Source organism: Dermacentor albipictus, chromosome 1, assembly GCF_038994185.2.
Source record: "Dermacentor albipictus isolate Rhodes 1998 colony chromosome 1, USDA_Dalb.pri_finalv2, whole genome shotgun sequence".
NCBI lineage: Eukaryota > Metazoa > Arthropoda > Arachnida > Ixodida > Ixodidae > Dermacentor > Dermacentor albipictus.
Window position 1 is genome coordinate 499,097,498 of NC_091821.1, and position 17,951 is coordinate 499,115,448.

Genomic DNA, 17,951 nt, shown 5'->3' on the forward strand with positions numbered 1-17,951 from the left:
CAGCACATCATGGAAACCTTGTTTCTCAGGTCGGCTGTCTGAAGAGAGAGCAGCGCACCAGGAGGCACTGGCCAAGCATGACCAGGAGCTGGCCCGGGTTCAAAGTGAGCACCGCACCGAGCTGCAGCGGCTGCGCGCAGAGCATGAAGCCTTGTCAAGCCGGATTCTCGAAGAGCAGGTGAGACAGGCACTATTTGCCGATACTATTTGTCATGGTATCAGTCATAGAATTTCGTACTACCATTACTGAAAGAAACTATGTCACCATCATCTACTTTTGGAGCAGTATAACTGTTCATACAGCATTGGAATGATGAACAATGTTTGGATTTGCCCAAGCTTTGTCCTTCAGGCTACAAACAACCTTGTGAATCATTATAGTAATGTTGCTCACATTTTGTCATGTGGTGACAGCTGTGGTCATTTAGCCTTTAATTTCTACCATTCGATGATTTTTAACTGAATGCACACGAAAAGGTCGCAGTTTTGGCTAAAAGGCGGAGCATTGATAGCGATATCAAAGTATTAGACTATCACACAAATTAATGCTCAAAGCTTTATGGGCAGTGTAAAATGTTGTAAACATGCGCTAATTAAATGTTTGTGGTAGAGTGCATGCACAGACAAACGTGAACAGTTCTCACTTGATGACCATGAGCACTCGCTGTCGCAATGCTGGCATAGCCAGCAGCGGGGAGTGCGTGTGGCTGTTCCAAAGTGAACGTTCTGTTCTGCTGCGTTTTTTACCATTTCAAATGTGCCACAACTCCAGAACTCGACAGAGCACATGACTGCAACGTATGGCACACTGGCTATGGTTGCATGAGGTGTCTTACCTGGAACAGCATGGTGACTGACGGCAATGCCAACAGTGACAGCTCAAACACACCTTGAGTGTCTGTATAATTGCTGTATCCTGAATAATTGCTTAGAATATGAAAAAAATTGGCAGTTTTGCCTGAAGGGTAAGGCACTGACAGCGTTAACAAGGTTTAGCATTGGGCTTGGACTCTTTGGACAGTGTTCTGACTAAGTGCGGGTGTGACATGCAGCTTTGTCAAAATTTCTGGCACCCTGGAAAGCCTTCACACATCTTAGAGGGCCTGTAATGGCTTAGCCAGTGGTGGGAATCCTGCATCTATTGCACCATATGGATACTGAAGCAAATTTTTGTACCAAATTGCAGCAAAAGTGTAAAAATGACCGAAATCGTGCCACGCTGCACCAGAAAAGTTTTGGCAGCTTTGTCTCTGGCTGGCATCGGCGAAAGGTAACCGCCGCGGTCCAGGGCATTGTGTCGTCGGTCTTGGAGCATGTGCAAAAATAACTCTTGTATTCCGGCCAGGTGCGGGCACAAACAGCGCACTCTATTAACCCTTTCGCTGTCGGACCTTTCTGACCGTGACGCACCCCCAGTGTCGGCTTGGTTTCAGGGAACGAGCATAACAGGGAATGAACATAGCAATTTATTTTTGATTATGATTGGTATACAAATAACATAGTCAATGTAACATACACATTTCAGTGTTCTGCAGCTGTTGTTAGTAAACATCATCATCATCATCAGCCTGACTGTAAAATCCCTTCAACATCCGAATCTGACGATGCGGAACCCTCTTCCTCGCATGCGACTCTGTCCGAGTCCGAATCCGAGCTTGGCTCGTATTCTGATTCGGAATTGAGCCACCGCTCCAATGAGCAGACGAAGGTCCCGCGCGCTGAGCCATCCGAAAGTAACCGCGCGCAGGGGGGATGCGCTTTCAGTCGCCCGCACAACGGAGATAAATGGGACGTTGCGTGATCAAGATGACAGAGAGAGATGGAAAAAGGCTAAACAAAGTTCCAAGGGCTTTACGTTTACAGCTGCAAGTCGAAAGCGAGGGTGCGGCGAGAGAGCGAAAGCAGCAACGAGTCGCTCTTTTCGGAGAGGCATCGGCACGTGCGCCTCAACTTGACGCGCCGTAGCAGGCACACCAACAGAAGAAAAATAAAAACCTTCAAACCAGCGGAGATGGCAGAGCAACCCTTGAACCCATAACCACAGGCGCGCGACGCATGATACAGCGAACACGGAGCCACCGCGCCACTCAGCAAAGAGAAAGTGGGGAGTGGCCATCGCGCCGTACTCTTCAATACGTGGAGTAACAAAGGTCGGGGCGAATATACGAACTTGTAGAAAGAGTCAACAGATTGCGTGGCCAATCCAGGAGCGCCAGCTTTGCGCTCTGGCGCGAAATTTTGAACGCACGATAGAGAACGTACCGGTACGTCAGTGACAGTTTTGGGGGGGAAGCGCGATGACGTACCGGTACGTCCGTGACAGCGAAAGGGTTAAACGCCATAAATAGCAATAAAGGTAGCCACATTCTTTTATCTTGCTGCCCCAGCTGGCAAACAAGGGCAGGCAAGTGGGCTGGGGATTTGCGGCCCCTCTGTGGGTGGAGTGGAGTCACGTGATTGCGCTGGTCCCACTTCTGCAGAAACATGCACGCATGAGCATTCGCATGCTGCTGGCGGTGCCTTTTCTTTATTTGTGATTTCTTTTAGACTCATGTCGGTGCCATGACGTTTGTGCACAGCTCCACAATTGCGGCGATTGCACACCCCTATATCGCGTTGACACATGCAATGAAAAAGTGCAACCTTAGAGGGTATTCGGAAAGGGAAAGGCACAGAGAGGAGGAGTGTCACTCTATTTAGCTGATTCGGGGTGGGCTTAGATTCTATTGCTAAGTGTGAACTGCGGATGTCCAAGTGCTTCTAGTGAGTGGCAAAGCTAAGCCAGTTGCCCGCAGAATCTTGGTTTGAGTTAGTTAGTGTTGTCAGTTTACTTAGAAATGTCTTTGAATAAACCACGGTGGTGTTCGCTAACGCTAGTTTCCTCACAACTTCTCTTGGAAAACAACTCCAGTCACTTCACGAGCAGGTAATACAAAAATGGCAGGAGTGTGCAAATAATGAATGTTCATGAATAAAATCGCATTGAATAGCAAACATTCAAACAAATTTATTCGTGAATCGAATACCCACTATGTGATTTTTCGAATACAGTTGAACCTCTCACTGACAAAATCAGCAGGGAATGCGAAAAAAATCCGCTTTCGCAAGAATTTTGTTGTGAAATGAGACAGCACAGGTAGTTAATGCATTGCAAAACGAAACTTTACTGTCAAAATTTTGTTAGCCTACTTTTGCAAGCTTGCTTGAGGATATAGCACCACGTTGCCGACAGTACAAAGTGCGCCGCATGCGTTGATCAGCAGTGGCAGTACTGCCGTGGAGCAGTATTCTCGGTCAATTGCTTTCGGAGATACAATAACTTTTGCGAGATTTTGGCCAACTCGGCATCGAACGCAGAGCAACAGCTCTCCACACATGTAGCAGCATTTCTCCAGTGCACGCTGTCACCTGTAGTTGCCAACACGTGTGGTGTTCAGTGCAAAAGTGATCGTACCTTGTATACCCGAAGGCTGTCGATCGAGATTACGGCCTCTTCGCGCAAATCTATGTCCGGCTCCGAATCTGCATGCGATGCCTGTCAGGTGGCACCGAAACCAGTGTTCTTGAAGCAAGGGATATCTATTCCCGGACGATCGCTCAATCACGGACCGATGCATGGCACTCCGTGCTACGAGCACCATCTCAAGTGCCATAAACAATTCCACCTTGGTGGGATGTCAATTTCCTTGTTTCTGCTGCATTTTTCTGACCGAGGTGCACATTACACACTGCACTAGGTGTGCAAAAAACGTCACATGCCGGTAGCAACTTACTGCCGCTTCAAACAGCCGATCAACAAACAAGATGGTGGCCATGATGTGTTTCTGGCGCGAGTGTTTCTGGCGCTTGGTTGTTTTTGCAAAAATGGTGGTGCACACGCAAGTGTAATGTAGTGGTATTTTACGCAATTTTAGTGCAAAGCAATCGCATTTTAGCACATTTTCGAGCCTGCTACCCTTGCGCAAGTATGTAATATGCAGGGTTATATTCCGGCAAATTTTGTTGATGCGGGATTATAGTACCTTGACATGTTGTTGTCGAGAGGTATGAAATGTATTGAATCCCATAGAAATTCACCGGGGAAACGAAAATATTTCGTTGTTGATAGAATTTCATAGTCACGGGATTTAATTATTGCGGATTTTGACTAGTTGATATATTCAGTGCTGAGACCTGCTTATTACAACATATTTTTTATTTATTTACGGTCGAAGCCAGATATATCGAATTCGAAGGGGATCAAAAAATAGTTCGATATAGTGAAAATTCGATATACAAATATAGGCTAAAACAGCACTCGCAATCATAGCAAATTGTGGCTTACCGATTGGAACAGCCGCGAATCACATAGCCTGTGCACGCAATATGAAAGCATTTTATTTCACGGAACAAAAATAACTAATTTTGGGCTGCTTTTTCCCTTGGGAAAGAAGTTGAAAACACTAGTCACAATCTTCTCAAGGCTGTCCAGGTGTGAGAGCTTAGTGCCTTCCATTTCACCGCAACAGTGCCGAATCAGGCTGAATGCTGACGCCCGTTCAGTGGCTGTGCACAGATGCGTTTCTGCAAAAACACAGTTGCCCTCGTCGTCGCTGGAATTGCCGTCTTGAATGCCAGCTATTCCGGCCACAATGTCCTCATTAGCGAGGTTGGCTACCCCTTGAACTTCGCTGTCAGCTTTAATGAAGTCCTCAACAGTCACTTCGGACAGGACGGCGCCAGGAAAATTGTACTAGTCACGAAATGCATCCTCCAAGCACTCATTGTCATCTAAAGCTTCCGGACATTCATCTTAAGCCACTTCAAGGCCTGCCTTGCCAAAACAGTTGGCTACCGTGGCCTGCTTCACGTCGTCCCAAGCGCCTGTAATCATCTGGATCGCGCCGAGCATGTCCGTCTTGAGATTGGTTCCCATGCAGAGGTTTACGAGGAGCCGTTGAATAAGTCGCTTCCTATAGCCTACTTTGAATGCCTTTATGATACCCTGGTCGAGGGGCTGCAGTCTCGTTGTGGTGTTTGGCGGGAGAAACTTCAATTCCATGTGCTGCAGCTTTCAAGTCGTTTGATGGGCTGAACAGTTGTCTACCAGAAGGCAAACTCGGCGGCTCGACTTGCCCAACTCAGTGTCCCAAGCCTGCAGCCATTCAACAAAAGGTTGATGTGTCATCCAGGCCTTCCTATTACAGCCGTAGCGGACGGGAAGCTGTTTGCAGTTTTTGAAGCAGCGCGGTGACTTGCTCTTCCCGATTATGAATGGCCATAGCTTGCACGAGCTGTCCATGTTGACCGCAAGCAGCACCAACACGCGTACTTTGCTGATTTTACCGCCGTGACATGAGGTTCCATGAAGAGCCAGTGTCTTATTTGGCAACATTTGCCAAAAGAGACCAGTTTCGTCTGCATTGAAGATTTCTGCAGGCGAAAACTTCGCAGTGATCTTCGGCCACTCCTCAGAAAGCCACTGTTGCATCTTCTGGCTGCTGACAGCCCCACTTTCGCCTGAAATGGCCTTTCCTACAATGCCGTGGCGGTTTTTAAACCGTTGCAGCCACCCAGTGCCACCGCAAAAGTTCTCTTCGCCAAGAGCCATAGCAAACCATTTGGCCTTTTCGATTAACATCGGGCCATCCACGGGAATATTTTTGCTCGGATTTCAAGAAACCACGTATAGAGTGCCTTTTCCACTTTGTCAAAAGCAGCAGGGCGCACACGACACGCTCCCGAGCGACTTTCCTCACCTGTTTTAATCTTGATGTCCTTCTTGTTTCTTTAACAACGTACTTAAAGTACTGCGCGGAGTGCCAAATGCGTCTGCCATGGAGGACTTCTTTTCTCCGTTTTCGACACGCCGGATTACCTCAAGCTTTCTTGCAAAGTGCAGATTCTTCCTCTTTTTTATGTCTGCGGATTCCATAGCTCACGAGATTACCGCAGTCGTACATGCTACATACGGCACATTGAAACACAGGCACACACAAGAAAAATGCGCAAGGCGCAGATGGAGCAGTCCGAGCGAAGCCTAGCCGAGTGGCAGTCAACGGGGCTGCGAAGAAACGACAAAGGGAAAAGAAAGAAGAGAGCAGGGATAAAGACTAGCGAATATGCAGTCGAAGGCGCTGTGGGTGCAATCGCCGCTTCGCTATGCTTCGTTTTTTGAGCCCTCTCTGGCTCTCATCTCCCCTGGCCCACGAGCGACCATGGCAGACCCCTCTCTTGCAACCGGTTTTCTCTCTTTTCCTTTCCCCAGGAAGCGTGGTTTGGAAACGTCGCCATGCGTCTCCATGCCGCGCACTCTCTTCGCTGAGCTCCAATGACCTTGCCCAATGCACACGCCGGCGGCACAGGAGGAGTGAGAGAGCTCGCGCCGGTGGGGTGCAAAAACGGGGGAAAGGCTCTGCGTCTCTGTGGCTAGGCGACGGCCGTGCATGCGCAGAGGAGGAGCCTGCTGACTGACTGTGGAAATGTTCTCCCCTGAGGACCAGACACAAACGTCTTTTGGAAAAGCGCACCTTGCAGGGGCGCAGTGCAGCGTTTGATATACAGTCAAACCTCGATATATCGAACACGGATATATCGAATTATTGCGTATATCGAACACTTTCTATATCACGTGGAAAATCGCATGCATTTTGAATTTTTTATTTCGAATGGGGCCGGATGTAAAATGGATATATCGAACTCCGCCGCCCCAGACCAAGTGCGCTCTGTTGACAGGAGGCGAGCTTTCCCGCAACACTCTCGAAGATAGCGGCGGCGCGATGGGCGTTCCAGACTGCTGCGTACAACAGCTCCCACATCGGTTGCGCCGAGGGCGCCATTTGAACGTAGCGGCGTACACACGCGGCGGCTTGGAGCCAGCCACGGTCGGTCTCGAGGGAAGCGCGCGCTCCCCGGCCGTGAGCCAGCCCGGCCGCCTCCATCACGCGCGCCCGCGCCCCCGCCGTGCGCGCGTGATCGAGGCGGCCGTGGAACCAGTTGGAGCGCTTTGTCGGTGCTGAGCCACACAGCATGTGCATTGAGGACTTCGTTGGCGGTGACGACAGCACCGGAACAGTGGCGGAGTTAACAGACGTGGAGATCGCGGCAGAAGTGATTGCAGAGCGGCCAAACGACGACGCTGCCGAGGCTGATCCAGCAAGCGCTGATGTTGCCCCGCTCCCGACTGCAACTGAGGCTGTAGCTGCTTTGGCCATTGTACGCCGCTACTGCGGCGCAATAGAAGGCACTGGACCGTCTCTTGTGGATCGTTTGGACTACGTTGAGGACGCCGTGGTCAAGCACGCAGTTGCCAATATGAAGCAGGCTACGCTGCTTCAGTACTTTCAGCGAACGAAATAAACACTTTGTTTCAAGCTTCATGTGAGTATCTATTGCGCCACGATTGGTTCATTAATTGATTTGTGCTAGTTTTTGAAGCGTTTTCTACGCGATTTTATATATCGAATTCTGGCTATATCGAACTATTTTGCGATCACTGCGCTGTTCGATATATCGAGGTTCGACTGTATCAACTGTCCGGCGAAAATGGAATTCGATATACTACCCAATTGTCCTATATGTTTACATAGTATTTTCAAGGGGGTAATCTGTGCGTTCGATATAGCCAATAATTCAAGATATGCGGGTTCGATATATCCGGGTTCAACTGTATCTATTTATAAGAATACTGCCAACCTGAGTGCCAGGCTTTAGGCAAGAGTAGACGTACAAAGCAAACGTGACATTGCGACATTTCATTCATGGGATCATAATGGACGTATCACCATAATCAAATCGCCATGAGGACTAACTAGCACATTCTACCAAGCTTTCTAAGAATAATGGAACAGATAAAAAAATGGCTGTGGCTTAGGTAAGGTTAAGCCCAGGATGCGAAGCATACTAGCCTTTATTTTAGTTGTTGAACCACTGTTTAGCCTGGTGAACTGCTGTTGCTTGGCTATATTTGGTTCGGCTAGACGAAGAAACAACTCATGCATTACTTCTTCGCCTTCAAGAGTGGAACGCGACAGCGTTCCCGTCGACCCGCCAAGGGGTGTAAGACAATGGGCTACAGGGCAGCGACTACGCGCCCCGCATTGGACGCGGTGAGCGTCGAGCAAAGCAGCGTTCGGCGCGGCAACGAAATGTGCGCCTGAGCAAGAGACGCACGCCTTAGAAACAGCGCGTTTCTAAGGCAACACCGCATTCACTAGAGGCGCTTTTGTACCGCTTTGAAGCGTTGTACTCGTGGCTCAGTGGTAGCGTCTCCGTCCCACACTCCGGAGACCCTGGTTCGATTCCCACCCAGCCCGTCTTGCAAGAGTTGAGCCAAAGCCACTTCTCCTCTGTCGTGACGTCACGGTGTCACGTGATTTCATGGTCACCACCGCGCCTGAGGAGCTGGGTTGAGCCCTCGTAATATGCTTCGCATAAAAGGAATAACGAACATTACAAGACAAGAGAATAAAGACAATGCAACTTGATGCCGTGGTCTAAACTCCACTAAAAAAACAAAATAAAAAGCAAGTAACAATATGGAGAGAAAATTTCATGACAACGTGGAAGAGTACAACAAAACGTTTTTGCATTGTACGATATCAGTAGATAAGGCATTTCATTTCATTTCATTTATTTCACCTTAATGGCCCAAAGGCATTACTAAGGAGGGGGGGGGGGGGGCGTACAAGGTGTAATATAGAATTTAACAAAAACTCAAAGAGAAGAAAAAAACACACTACAGAAGGTAGACAATCCAAGAGCAATGACAATGTTACAAAGCAGGACAAAAAAGATCATTTTAAGATGGCATAGGACGAGTATATTCAGTTAGATTGCCACATGTGATTGTTTAGCATATTGTGAAAAGTTTGTCAGTTACTGCACGTGACTGTATTATCAGGTAGGTTGTTCCATAGTGTTATACCATTGGGAAAGAATGAGTTATTCATGGCAGAACTTCAGCCGTTGATTGGTGCTATGGGTGGCTGTGGTTTATGTAGGATGAAGTTCGATGTGATGGTTGCAGGAGGAAATGTCGTGATTGAGGTGGATAGAAAAAACCATGGATAAGGCACAGTCAGGAAACAATACCACAACATTCAAGTGATGGCAGATTCAGCGATTCTTTCAGTGCGGTGATACTGGTATCGTTTGAGTACTGGGAGCATATAAAACGGGCAGCGCAGTTTCGGATCCTTTCTAAATCGTTAGTAAGATAAGTTTGTGAGGGGTGCCAAATTGAACAAGCATACTCGAGTTTCAGTCGTACAAAGGTTTGATAACCTAGCTTTCTTCTGTCAATTTCAATTTTCGGCGAATGTATCCAAGTGTGCACGAGGCTTCTGCATGGATTGATTGAGTATGGGTTGACCATGATAGCGACGGCGACATATGCACTCTGAGATATTTGTGTGACGATGTACGGCTAACCGGAAAATACTTGATCCTATGGGTGTAATGTGCTGTGCTGATTTTGGGGGTGAACGACATCATCTTACATTTAGTAAGGTTTAATGTAGGGGTGTGCGAATATTGAAATTTTCGAATACGAATCGAACACGAATAAGACAAGAAACTGCCTTCGAATATCGAATCGAATATCGAATATGTGTGTAGTATTAAAAAGTTCAAAACGATATAACAATAGTTTTTTTATTACCCCTTTGAAAATAATATTGCATTTTACAAGGCTGCTTCAAGTTAAAGAGGCGCTCCTTATATGTAGTGCACTCAGGTAATGTCAAGTAATGCTCTCAGTTAGGTAATGCGCTTGTTACAGGTTATTGTGAAGGAAAATTAACTGCTCAACATGTTGAGAAAGTAAGCGCTCTCTATGCATTGTGACAACATTTCCACCGGTAGAAAAGAATCTTTCACTAGGAACTGAGGTGAGAGGGATGGCCAAGTACTTCTGTGCGAGTGCACTTAAAAGCGGGTATTTGAAGCGGCCAATGGACTGCCACCACTCGCAAGGATCCTTTCTCCTTTCCAGAATAGGCTTCTTCGCATAGTCTGTAACTTCCCTCTGAGGGGCAGGTGCCAAATGTGTCTTCTCCTTGTTCATCACTAGAGCGTCAGAAGCATTCCATACACTCATATTGTACATACATACATATATACACACTGAATATTTTATTGCGTATACTTACAAAACCCGAAAGTACATCATATATCGTTATGAAAGAGTCCTGGAATTAAGCTCGGTAAAAAAGAAACCGAAACTGATCATGTCTCACGGCGTGATGTACATAGACTGAAACAGAGATTACAGATAATGAGCGGATCATGCGAAGTTCTTAGTGAACAAACATATTCTTAGGAGAATGCGGAGCGAGCATATCATTCGTTAATTGCTAAATTTATCGCAGTCTGTCCTGATATTCGCCGTTTCTACCGTTATTCGGCCGTCCTCGAATATTCGAGAATTTCCGAATATGCCTTCCTCGAATCGAATACGCTTCGAATAAGGAAAATATTCGATTCGTATTCGAAATTTCGAATATTCGCACACCCTTAGTTTAATGGCATGAGTAATTTATCACACCAAGTTGCAATTATTCCTAGGTCATGTTGACGTGTAGTGCTGTCGTCTGGATTATGGATGGGAGAGTATAAAATGGAATCATCGGCAAAGAGTCTTAACTTGGTTAGTATGTTATTGGGCAAATCATTTATGTATATTAGGAAGAGAAGCGGGGAGAGACAGGCACCCTGGGGTACGCCTGACGTTACGTCAGAGACAGGCGAATTGTAGTTAGTATTAGTGGTTGTGAACTGCTTCCGGTTTTTAAGAAATTTTCAAACCTGAAATTATGTTGGGAGGGATTCCAAGGTTGCACAATTTAGAAAGTAATTGGAGTCGAATGCTTTAGAAAAATCTGAAAATATGGTGTCAATTTGAAGGTTTTCGTCTATGTAATGTAGTATATCGTTTGTGAATTTTGCCAGTTGAGTTTCACGCAACTGTTTCCGGAAACCGTGTTGGTGATGAAAGAAAAAAATTTATGGATTCCAGATAGGTCATTAGGTTTGAAGCTATGATATGTTCGAGCATTTTCGATGGTATGCTGTTTAAGGATATAAGACAGTAGTTTGCTGGGATCCCGCTACTATTATCTGTTTCAAAAATTGGGATAACCTGAGCCTTCTTCCTATCTTCAGGGACGTTTCCTGTTTGTAATAATTGCGTGAAGATGAAGTGTAGTATCTGGCTTGAGAGTGATATGGTACCTTTTAGTGATTTGCTGTTAATATTGTCACAGCTGGCCAAGGATGAAAATTTAAAATCGTTAATCAGTTTAACTATTCCTTATGAGCAGATTTCAATTCCTGGCATTGCTGTAGAGGCAGAATCGGGCAGTGTTCCTGTATCAGTGGTATTATTGGCAGCGGAAAACACAGATGAAAAATGGTCGTTTAAAGCATAAGTGCAATGCGTGGCATCAACAGGGTGTCCGTTAGTGTTTGTGAGGTCTATTTGATTAGGTTGTGATGTTGGGGAAAGCATGCACCGAAATTTGTTAGGGCTTGTTTGAAGCATTGATGGTAGGTCGCCGGAAAAGAATTTGCTTTTTGCAGCTTTAAGTTCGTTTAGGTATTGTTTAACGCATGAGCCTATGAAGACGTTGCACTTTAGCTTATGTGAGCCATTCTGTAGAGGCGTTTCTTGCGGTTGCATGGTATTTTAAGCTGTCTGTTAAACCATTGGCAGTTAGAATCGGATTTAATAAGTATAGTAGGGATGTATTTGTTCTTGAAATTGAGCATTGTAGTCTTAAAAAGTTTCCAATAAGCATTGACACTTCGAGTTAGGTTTGTCTTCCTGAAGTTAACTGAGAAATTGGTGAGTACGAAATTAATGTCACCAAAATATCCTCTCTTGTAATCTGTGATTACTTTCTGAGTAGGCGATTTCTTTTTTCAGAGGAGTGGCGATAGAAATATGAATTAGATTGTGGTCACTAAGACTGGGGAGCGTATTAACGGTTTTTATGTCGTCAGGGCACGTAATTAGTAGGAGGTCGAGCATATTATTACCCCTGGTAGGGCAAGTTATGGTCGAGTGAAGGTTGAAATCAAGTACAGTGTTTAAAAATTGTTGTTCTTTATATGGAGACCCATTCGACACTGAAAGCAATGGCCAGCTGATAGCTGAATAATTGAAGTCCCCAAATAGAAATATTGGTGCCTTAGGATATTAATTTGTTACTGTAGTTAGGGATTAGGTATTGTCAATGTTAGGGATTCATTAGTATTCCACTGCCGAGCTGTTCATGGGAAGAACGACTCGTTAAAAATGTGTCTTGCAGGAATATGCCTTAACCGTTTTAGGGTGAAAAGAACGCGCTTTGCGCGGGTTAGCAGTGTCGATGCAATGTGCTCTATTGATACCTAGCTGGTCATGAAAAAGCAAGTAAAACAGTTTCATCTGTTCCTGGTAATGCCTTGAGGCCAGGCTTTCCACTTATGTGTCAAGTAGGAGCTGCATTGGGGATGCGTGCCAGTTATATGTGTTATAGATAAATCTTGATTTGCGCCGCACCTTTTCAAGTTTGGTGATGTTCGTCTGCATTTAGGGGTCCCAAACAGCGGCAGCTTATTCCAGTATCGGCCTAATACACGTTTAGTATGTTAACAGTTTTATGTGGCATGTTGATTTTGCCAATGTTCTTCTCAGGTATCCAAGTTATTTCATTGCCTTTTTTTCAATATAGGTATGCTGTGTGCTTGTTCCTTCACAAGTCGCTTGTAATTTTTACTCCAAGATATTTATAACATTATACTACATCTAGGGCTAGGGCATGGGTGTTAAGGCAATATCTGAAATGTAATGGTTCCTTTTTGTGAGTTAATGTCATTGCTACAGTCTTTTTGTGATTTATGGTCATTTGCCATGTGGCGCACCATTCCTGTATTTTGGCCTAAGAAGTGTTTAAGCCAACCTGATCTTTGGAACTAGAGATTTCATCATAAATTACGCAGTCATGTGCGAAGAGCCTGGTTTTGACAGGGATTTCACCAGCAATGTCATTAATTAAGATTTAAAAAAAAGAGTGTTCCAGGAACCAATCCCCGAGGGATTCCGGACTCAACTGAAACAGATTTAGAGGACACATTATCAGTCTTAACTTTGTGACAACAGCATAAGAGATAAGCTTCTATCCATGCTAGCAGGGTATCATTTTTAAGTAGTGATATCAGCTTTAGTAACAGTTTGGGATGAGACATGCAATCGAAGGCTTTTGTCGACCTGGCTATGGTTATCTAATGCTGCAGCGAGATCATGAACTATTTCAAGCAGTTGGGTTACTGTCAACAGCCCTTTTCGAAATTCGTGCTGCCGCATATCAATTACTTTGTTACTATCAAGAAAAACTGAGATGTGCTTGGAAGTGATATGCTCCAGTAATTTGCCGCATGTGCACACTAGTGAAATAGGTCTAAATGATGCGGGTTGCGACAGGTTGTTAGTTTTCGGTATAGGTGTTATTTGGCCATATTTCCCATCGGTGGCAAGTTCAGCATATGCCAGTGATTTGTTAAATATGAGAACCAGGTATTTTGCGCACCATTTGGCATGCCTTATTAAACAACAGCTTAAGCCATCTACACTAGGTGAGTGCTTAACATCTAAGTTTAGTAACAGCGAAAGTACACCTTCCTCTTGAACCAAAATGTTATCAATAGCCGGAAGGTCATCATAGTGGTTAAAATATGGGTTTAAGCCATCATCACATGTAAACATGCAATGAAAATAATCATTAAGGGTGTTTGCAATGTCAGATTTGTCAGTTGTGACTACTTCGTTCAGGCACATGCTATACGCGGTTTGTTTTTTTTTGGGAGCAATGTGACGGCAAAATTTTCGTGGGGATGAACTCAACAAATTTTTCAAGGACACATTTTGGTAATGAGCTTTTGCCTCCTTCATGCTGTCTTTCAGTAGAGCGCGCAAGCTGTTCAGTTTGTTTGTGTTAGCCGTGGACTGGTGTTCGTTATGCTGTTTTTGTGCTGATTTCAACTTTCATCCAAGTCGGATGATTTGTTTGTTTTTCCACGGGTAAGAATTGCGCAGTATCTTTCGCCTATAGAATTCGAAGTCATTAACACGTTTTAAAACTAAATCCTTGAAAAAGCACCTTACCTGGTTTACACAACATTGGTTATAATCGCAAAGAGTAAAAAAGCTGGAAAATGAGCTATCCAGTGCATGTAACACATCAACATCACAAGCATGAGAAAAAAGACAGGGAAAACACATTCACGTGTTTCTTGTTCTGGAGAATACTCAGTTGCATTGAGAGACATACCATCTTATGATCTGAAGTGCCCTCAAAAATGTAGATTTTAGGGTTTCGTTGAAGAATCGCTGTGCTGACAAACAAGTCTACTATAAATGACACATTGTGAATACGGGTGGGCTGTTTCACTAATTGGGTAAGGTCATGAAGAAAGATTAGATCGACAAGTGGTTCTGCTGTTTGAGAAAGAGCATATGGAAAATCGTCCACCCAAGTGATGGACGGCATGTTGAAATTGCCAGCAAGCAGTATGCTACTCGAAATGTTCCTTTAAGAACACAAAACTTCATTCAATTGTTTAATAAATGAGTCATCGGTGCCTGGGGGTCGGTAAAAACCCTCTGTCATAATGTTAATTTCTTCCAGGAATAACTTCATGATGACATTTTGTTTTGGAAATATCGGTAATCTTGTCTCCTGTATTGACTCTTTAAAAAAGGTTGCGACGCCACCACCACGGGTGTCTGTCATTCTGATATATGCGGTAACCAGCTGGGCTTATTTCAGACTCGCTAATACTAGAGTTTGGCCAAGCTTCTGTTATTACGACTATGTCCGGGTCATGGGCGTTAACATTAATGAACGGAAATATGTTTTGTGCTTTGCTCTCATTTCATTCTGACCGTTTCGGACGAGCTGTCGGAATCCTTTTGTTTGGCATGCTATCCTATTCAAAAAGTTCGTCGTTAATCTTAATCTTATTGTAAAGGAGCTTTACTTTGCTGCCGGCCAGCTTTTGCTGCGCGCACTGTCCCAGAGATGCTTTATAATTTGACTAGTGGCTAGTGAATAGTCCTCTCAGAGAGATATTTTTTTCTTTTAATTTAGAACAGTTTTGCAAGACATACATTTCTTCACGGTGGTCAGTGAACTTTAGTATTACAGGGCAGGGTTTAGTTCCTTGTTTGCATCCTATTCTGTGAATTCATTCCACTGACGATACATGAATGCCAAGTGTTTACTGAACATTTTTTTAACTATGGTTTCTGTAAGTGATTCTGTGATTTCATTCATTTGTTCTCTGACACCATATATAACAAGATTATTACGTCTTGCCCTGTTCTCTAAGTCCGTAAGATTCTTTTGCATGCTCATGATGCTTTTTTCCATACTATTGACGTTGGTTCCGAATTCCTCAATTTTTGCTCTTGATTCGTCGAACTTTTTCAGCTTTGTTTCAGTAGTGTCAAGCCTCTCCTGAATAACGTTTGGCTATAAAGAAGTTCAATTATTAATTCCTCAGTTGTGGGTCCGGATCTGGGGTTAGCTTCCATGTCTACACAAACCAACAGATCGACAGGGGTGCCAAGAACACATTTAATAAGCATTCTCATGCATCGTGGGCAAGGCAGCAGCAGTAAAAACCGGTTGTCATCACGGAAGCAATCGGCTGGATAATGCCCACTAACCTAGATCATGAAGCATAATGGCTTGTTAAACATACATCCAGATGTGGTGCTCTCTAGCCCACTGGTGCGGCATGTCTTCAGGGGTGATTTATACCGCTCAGTGTTGTCACGCGGGGTGACGCAGCTCTAGGCTAATCCCAGGCAGCCGGGAGCGCGCAGTCGATTGTGCTGCACGCAATTAGCGTAGGCCATGCCGACTTTGTCAGCCGTGCGAAGTCAACGCGGTCGAGGCCAATCGCGCTCTCCGAACAATGATCCCTGATCACCCCCCAATCGTGGCGCAGTAAATACTCACTTGAAGCTTAACACAAATTATTTATTTGGCTGAAAGTACTGCAGCAGTGTAGTCTGCTTCTTATTGGCAGCCCTGTGCTTAAACAAGGAGTCCTCAACATAATCTAAACAATCCACAAGCGATAGTCCGGTGCTGGCATAGAAGGGCCAAAGCAGCTACAGCCTCAGTTGAAATTGGGAGCAGGGCAACATCAGCGCTTGAGGGATCAACCTCGGCAGTGTCCTCATTTGGCCGCTATTTTTGCTGCGATCTCCATGTCCGTCAATCAAAGCATTTTGAAACACTGTCAATAACAAGGTGGCGTCTTCCAAAGGGTCTATGAGTGAGCCCAGTGAGCGCACGCTGTTGCGTGTCTTTGCGGATGTAAACCACCAGTTCTCGCGAGGCTGGATGGCGCAGAGCACGGCACCAAGGAGGAGTCAGTGCGACAAATGCAATGCGTCGTTGACGTTGTCGAACTAGCCGCGGTCGGTCTCGACGCGCGCGCGTGCTCTCGAGCGCGTCGAGACTGGCCGTGAACTAGCCAAGCCACTGAAGGTGTACGCCGCTACAGTGTGCAGCTATAGTGCGCAGCAGTCAAGAACGCCCATCGCGCCGCCGCTATCTTTGAGGATGTTGTGGGAAAGCTTGCCGCCTGTCAACAGAGTGCACGTGGTCTGGGGTGGCAGAGTTCGATATATCCATTTTACGTCCTACCCTGTTCGAAATGAAAAATTAAAAATGCATGTGATTTTCCAGGTTATATAGAAAGTGTTCAATATGCGCAATAATTCGATATATTATCCGTGTTCGTTATATCGAGGTTTGGCTGTACTAGAAGTCAGCTGTAATCAATGCTGGTATACTGATTTGGTGTTCCCCTTAATAAGAGAAGACCATAGTGTATATCTTGATTTCTATGCACCCCAGTTACTGATAGCCTCCTACATTCTTGTTGTGCAATGCTGGGAGGCTCTTCAGCATGTGCAGCGTCATATTTTCTTGCCCGAAATTAGTAACCATTAAATTTTGTAAGAACATTTTTGGTATTTGATATTTGATTTGATATTCAGCTTTTTTTTCTTCATTTGATTTTAAGTGTACTATTCACTATTTGCACACCCCTAAATAATAGTTTGACGAATGCCTTTAGCTTGCTCTTCAGCACTTCTTTAATGCTGCAGGTACAAGGTTTTGTGACTGTTACACACTTAATTATAATCATGCTCTAAAGGACAATTTGCATGCTCCAGACTACTCCAATAATAAGATGTGTGTTTTACAGACTGCTCCAATCTGCTCCACAATTAAATTTTATCTGTTCCAAAAATTACCACTAAATGACTTGGAGCATTCCCACCCGACCCCAGCTTAGCACACCACTGCACTGTCCATAAAGAGTGGCATCAGTGCAATTGCATTATTTTCGGATTGTGAGCACTAATATAATTTTGTGCTTTTTAATATTCAGAAGGTTTGGGATAAAGGGCATGCACTGTGAATAAAATGCTTGTATCTTGCTCGTGCGCTGTAAATTCTCAACACTTCTAAAAAATAAATCAGTCGAGTTCATAGACCTGGCCTGAGCAACTTTGGCGGTTGCATAGTATTGCATTTACCTTGCATATACGTCTTAGGTATAAAATATATAAAAATATACGAAATATCATGGCAATGCCGAAAATTCACCTGGAATGACAATATAAATGTTATAGCAATAAAATAATTATGTATGGTGCATGTCATCTTCTAGGTTTAAGCGCATACAACACACTCTTGAAAATGTCTTGATTTATTCATGGTTGACTGATCTGTTTTCCATGTAGGTTGTTCTTTCTGTAAAAACCATGTTTGCTATTTTCCTGTTCATCGGCTCTTCCTTGTAGGCTATGACCTGACCTCGAAGCAATAGATCAAAGTGCTTACTAAGCAGTTAGGTGCAGTGTCAATTGTTTTGGTGACCTCTTTGTGAAGACATTTTCCTTT

At 44.7% G+C, this 17,951-nt stretch overlaps 1 protein-coding gene across 5 annotated transcripts in view; it reads left to right on the forward strand.

The window, feature by feature from the left end:
- LOC135920358 (rootletin-like) overlaps positions 1–17,951 on the forward strand; it is a 380,210-nt gene that overhangs the window by 161,506 nt on the left and 200,753 nt on the right. For all 5 annotated transcript variants that reach the window (XM_065454609.2, XM_065454610.2, XM_065454613.2 and 2 more), the window contains one exon: positions 30–178. In XM_065454609.2, coding sequence (XP_065310681.1) covers positions 30–178 — 149 coding nt within the window. The remainder of the gene's footprint in view (positions 1–29; positions 179–17,951) is intronic.